Genomic DNA, 6,000 nt, shown 5'->3' on the forward strand with positions numbered 1-6,000 from the left:
TTTAGCAAAATTGTCTAAATTTTCCTCTGGCATTTGGGACTGGCTAGGACAAAATAGCTAGAGTGCCCTGAGCCTAGACTAAGTTCCTCGTGGATACTATTTACCAGAAGCGTCTTCTTCCAATGTTTTTAAGTCTTCTAGCAGTACCTGGGACTAGCCCAAGCTGGCAGTGTTAATCAGGCAGGATACTCTGAGCCTAGATAGGGTTTCTCATGGGCTCAGGCACTGTTTCTCCTTTGTGGAACATTCTCTGACCTACTGCTTCTCTCTCACCATGCATAGGGTCAACCAAATACTCCAAGTAGCTCTGGGACCCATGCCTGTGGAGTCTTCCATGACTCAGAACTAGACTTTCATTCCCAGAAAGCAGCGTGATGAGCCACCATCTAGCAGGATATTCTTTGCCAAGATTGCTTGAGATTAGACTGCTAGTATGGTACTGACACTCTAATTCAGAGTGACTGTAATTATGTAGAGAGGCATAATCATAAAACAAAACAAACAAAACAAAACTTCCTCAGGGCCTTATACATCTCAGGGATGGCCCTGATTATAATGTTTTTAAAAAGTATCATCCTTTACATCTTTTTTTATATATTGCTGTTTTTCACTTAATGTATCATGAAACCATTTTCATGTCATTATATATTTTTCTGCTATGTAATTTTCAATGTCTGCCAAAGCCTATATGGACATTCTGTAATTTATTTAACCAATATTCTGTTAAGTGTTTAGATTTTTCCCAATATTTTGCTATTATAAGCAGTGCTATAATAGATAAATCTATCACAGATAAATCTTTAATCTAAGATTATTTCTTTAGGATGTACCTTAGAAAATGAAATTTCTAGGTAAATATTATTTTCAAATATAAAGTCTTCACTGGAACTGTGTATCAACTTTCTTTCCAGAAATGTTTCTACCATATTATATTCCTATCTACAATGTATAATTAAGACTGCCTTCCATACCTTCACCAAACCTTGGAGTTATTACTTCTCTATTTCTCTGTCAATTTGATACTTAAGAAGTGGTATTACATTTCTATTTTTGGTAAATGAATTAGCTATTGGCATTTTGTTTGTGAACTGCTTGGAAGAGGAAACTTCACAGCAGTGAGTGCATTTGCTCTAAGATGAATTTTGACCCTGAAATAGTTCAACCAAGCTTTATATAACACATAAATATGGGCTGAAGATTAGGATTTAGCAGAACTTAAATAGGCAGCTAGATTTTCCTTATGACATATCTTTAAAAAACTATCTTAGATTGAGACATGAAATATGCAATGGAAACTTGTTGAACTGTTATATCTAACTTTTGCTAAAACCACCTTACTTTTGCAAAAACAAACACAGATCCTTATTTTTCCCCTTGGCTCTTAATTCAGTCCTGGAAAAGAGGAGAGCTCTTATTACCCAAATCCACTTCCTTCTTGATCCACTTACAGCTGATTATCAAGATCTAGCTCTCTTGGGAGGTGTCAGGATTGAATTCATGACAGAGGGTAGACACAGGTGGCATAGCCCATATGCCATCTGATGGTGGCAACTCAGGCTTCCAAACTTTGTGACATATCTGAACTAGGCAATTCCACAAAAGAGACAGCAGCCCAGGGCCTGATGTATCCGTTGCTCAATTTTGATCAGTATCAAATCATCTTGTAGCTAAACACTACCATTCATTTTTCATTGCTGGATCAACACCATCACCCAACAAACATGTCTCTTAGAAATAATAATTTGTGGTAGAAAAGAGCCGAAAGTATTACGGAATACCAATTCATATTAAAAATATAAACTTTTTCTTTGAAATTTGTAGTGTAGGAAAATTATTGTCAAAAATACACACTGAAGATAAAGGAAACAGAGAGATTAAAATGGTCCCTGTCCATACTACAATAGGTAGATTAGGTATTTGGGAATGTGTTTGTGTCAGCTGCGATCCTTCCATATTTGTCATAGAGAAAAGATATTCATGGAACTCTCTATTGCAATCCATTTTTTTTTTGCTATCTTTCCACAAATTATTCTTTTAAGGTCTGAGTAAAAAATAATTTCCAGCTTACAATTTCATCAAAATCTGCCTTTACCATTAGCTCTTTGCTGTGCATGTATCTAAATCCCACAGTATTAAGGAGTTTAGGTTTGTAGAAAAGAACACTGAAAAGTTTGAATATTTAACCAATATTGCTCAAGTTAGCAGAATGTCCTGGGGTAGTCTAACTAATACATGAACATTTTGTAATAAGATTTAAGTCATTTAAAATATTCTTTGATTCTGCACACAATCAGAATACTGAAAGCCTTTTTCCCCCTAAAGATATGGTCTGCCTGTGCCAGTCTTCTCTAATTGGTGAGCAAAAGTCAATGACACAGAGAATTCTGTTCAGTAGCACTATAGGGCACTGTCAATACACAAATCACAGCATTGTATGAAGAAAGAGAAAGCTAAAAAATGTATTTTGTACCCAACCCACTCATGGCAAGTTGGGATATTAATTTTGAGTTAAACTGAAGGTCACCTTGGTTAAACTGTGTTCTTGATTACATTGTGTACTTTGCTATTCTTTTCCTTCTCTGTCTAAAATGAAATAAGAAAAAGTTTAAAATGGAAACTTCAAAATAACAAAGTTCACTTTTCAAAAGTTAGAACACAAATGGCTTCTTAAAGAAACTATTTTTATCCTTATTTTTTTTTTTTTGGACATTGACTGTTTTGCCTAAATTTTAAAAATATCCACCATCAACTAATAGAAAGGGAAAATCCACTTAGCACACATCCCCTTAGTATCCAAGATGAGGAAGTCACTGCACAAGGTCTGATGAGGACTCTGAAGATAAAGGAGTTTTGTACTTTCAAATTGTTCATAGTAGCTGAAGGAGTAACTTTTCATGATAATTGCATGAATAACTTTAATGCAAGCCAGTAAGTAATAAGAACTATGAGAGAGATAAAAATCTTCTGGCCTGGAAGTGTTTCATAAGGATGGTAGCATGAAAATTGAGTGCTTGAGGATGCATTGTGAGAGGTGTTGGGAAGGGTCTTTTGGTGCTGGTAGTCTAAAAAATAATCTTGCTAAGAGCATTTAAACCATAACCATCCTAAAAGAATGGTGACCATGGCCTTTCCACAAGCTTGGAGAACTGATATCCTCTGCAAAGACAGAGCAGTCTCCCATCCTTCACCAAACTCTATTGTTGACAAAAATGAGCAAGCCCTTCCACAACTAGAATCTTCTCTAGCTGGTCGACAGGGCTTACAAGGGAATGCATGCTTTTCCGTGAAATGTTTTCTACTAAAGACAGGAAGTCTACATGCCTAGGAGTATCTCCTACTTCCTTTCCCTATTTTCTCCCATTGGTTGAGACACATGGGAAAGAACTGCCATCCACCTAAAAGAAGCTACTTCTTTTTTATTTTTTTAAGATTTATTTATTTATTTATTCATGATAGACACACAGAGAGAGAGAGAGAGAGAGGCAGAGACACAGGCAGAGAGAGAAGCAGGCTCCATGCCGGGAGCCTGACAGGGGACTCAATCTCCGGATTCCAGAATCGTGCCCTGGGCCAAAGGCAGGCGCTAAACCACTGAGCCACCCAGGGATCCCTAAGAAGCTACTTCTTAATGACAGCATTACTGATTCTCAGTCTGACTCAGATATTCTGGCAACATGAATTATCCCAGATCAGTCAAGACACTTCTTTTTGAATATTTATACCTATACCCCCAAATTCAGAATTGAAATCAGTTGATGAAGTAGAATTAATTGAGCACCTCCTCAAGAGCTAAGTGGGATAGAGAGATGACTGCATTCTCAAACAAACCACTTAGGACTTAGGAAAAAGATGTATATGAAAAGCTAACTAACAAGAAAGTATAAAAATGTCGGATATAATACTAGCAAATTTACACTATTAAAGTTTAGTTAAAATTTTAGTTACAGTTGAGTTGGTATGGGGGGAAGTGGCTATGAAATACTTTTTGGAGGAGGTAAGACCTGTGGAAGCTGGACATGTAGGGGAAGGTAGGAAAGAGCACATCAGTGTAGCAGAAGAAGGGGATAGCATGGACAAGAGGACAAAAACTAGAACACGATGGAGGTCTTGTTTGGGAAGCAGAGAGGGACTTACCCTACCTGGAATGGAGAAATCAGAAAAGACAATGTTGCAAAGGGATTTTGAGGTCGAACTATAGAGGATTTTTGACCTTTGATTAAAACTGCATGTATATAAATAAGCCTCTATCCCTTTACTCAAAATTTATTTAATATTCTTGGCTTTGGTAAGTTTATCCCAAGTGATAATTTTTCAAAATTTCATGAATCCAAGATTTATATGAATTATGAATCATATACCTCAACGGAAGATAACTAAATGTTACCTCAGATGGTGCCGATGAGAAATAACAGTAAGGACAGACTGAAGACATTGTGGAGATGGGTTGATGGGATGTATTGACCTATTGGATATGGGCACTGATTGAGAAGGAGGTGTCAGGGACAGCCCAACTCCTGAATCTTACTGGCTTACTAGTGCATTCTAGTCTCTTCCATCCAGATCACTCCATTCGACCACAGTTGGGTCTTTTGGGTCATTGCCTTTGTTCCAGCTTTCTAATTCATTGCCACCAAAGTGCCTGCTGCTTTGGGGACAAACTAGGTAAAATCAAACCCCAAAGTACATTGGTGAGTCACACTGTCTCCCTCTCATTTCAGCCTCCGTTTCCAAATGTGTCTGCCTGTTGCCTCCCCAGTGCTTCAAGGGTGGAAGCCAACTCTACTGTGTCAAAATGGGATCATCATTGAGTGAGAAAACAGTGAACATCTGTGAAGTAGGAGCTATACGATGTGCCAACAGGAAAGTGGATATACTGTATCCTGGAAGGTGTTCAGCCTAAAACAATAACTGATAAACAGATTTACTGTTCAAAAATAATCCCTACAAAAAGGCATTCTGCTACAAACAGCAGACTGGTGTGCACATAGGTTATTGACATAGATTCTTTTGTGTTACTTTCACCCTGCCTCTCCTGCCTTAGCCTTTCCTATCCAGTTCCAGCCCATGATGTTCTATAGTGTACACCTAGACGATAACTTTCACATCAATCCAGTAAATTCTTCTGTTCACATTGCACTAAAATGATGGGACTTCTAAGGATCTTATGAAACCTGTAATATTAAGCATTCTCACAAATAGAATTAAGAACAAAAACCAGAATTGTCTTCAATTAATCAATAAACAAAAACCTACAACAACTTGTAAAAGACATTCTTGAAACCTAACCTTCCTTCATGCACTCATTCAATAGACGATTCTGAATGCCTACAATGTGCCAAGTACTGTTTAAGATGCTGGGAATTAGCAGTGAATAAAAGGCAAAATCCTTTGCCTTCATGAAGCTCACATTCATGTGGAGGAAGGCATAAAAAAATAAAATGAGCATATAAAATATATAGTATGTTTGATGAGGATAATTACTATGGAGAAAATAATGCAAGGAAAGGTGAGTCCTATCATCTTATGCCAGAAAATACTCCATGAAGAACAGCCACTTGCAGCACCCTCATTAGACCCGACACATTAAATGTCACTCTCCTTCCATCTCATTCATCATGTTAACAATATCTAAAACATCTTGCAATATCAAAGGACAAATATGATGAAGGAAAAAAAAAACCTCGGACCAGAAACATTTTCCTGGTGTAATGGCAATTGAGTGGGACCTTTTCTTTTCCCAGGAGTCAGTAACCATCTTCTCCTGTCATGCCACCCCCCTGCCACGTCTCACAATAATGCAGGCCACCTTGTCAGCATCATGCCTTCAGCACCCCCAAGACAAAGAGTGAGGATGAAGAGATATGGCCACCTTCTACTAGGTAGGAATCCCATTGAGTTTTAGAGGAAGTAAATCTTCCACTAATAGGCTTGGAGATCGGCTGGCTAAGGTTTTGAGATCAGTTAGTAAAACAAATATGAGGGCAAAGAGGCATTTAATAC

The 6,000-nt window shown here is 37.6% G+C and overlaps 1 protein-coding gene across 6 annotated transcripts in view; it reads left to right on the plus strand.

Moving 5' to 3' along the window:
• Nucleotides 1–5,454, plus strand: part of C6 (complement C6) — a 94,969-nt gene extending 89,515 nt beyond the window's left edge. For 4 of the 6 annotated variants that reach the window (XM_038535214.1, XM_038535216.1, XM_038535217.1 and 1 more), the window contains one exon: nucleotides 4,719–5,326. In XM_038535214.1, the coding sequence (XP_038391142.1) occupies nucleotides 4,719–4,900 (182 nt within the window). In that variant the 3' untranslated portion in view covers nucleotides 4,901–5,326. Of the gene's footprint in view, nucleotides 1–4,718 lie in introns of all 6 variants that reach the window. The other 2 variants (XM_038535215.1, XM_038535218.1) reach the window with 1 other exon arrangement.
• Nucleotides 5,455–6,000: the final 546 nt, after the last annotated feature.

The sequence above is a fragment of the Canis lupus genome, chromosome 4, assembly GCF_011100685.1.
Source record: "Canis lupus familiaris isolate Mischka breed German Shepherd chromosome 4, alternate assembly UU_Cfam_GSD_1.0, whole genome shotgun sequence".
NCBI classification, from domain to species: domain Eukaryota; kingdom Metazoa; phylum Chordata; class Mammalia; order Carnivora; family Canidae; genus Canis; species Canis lupus.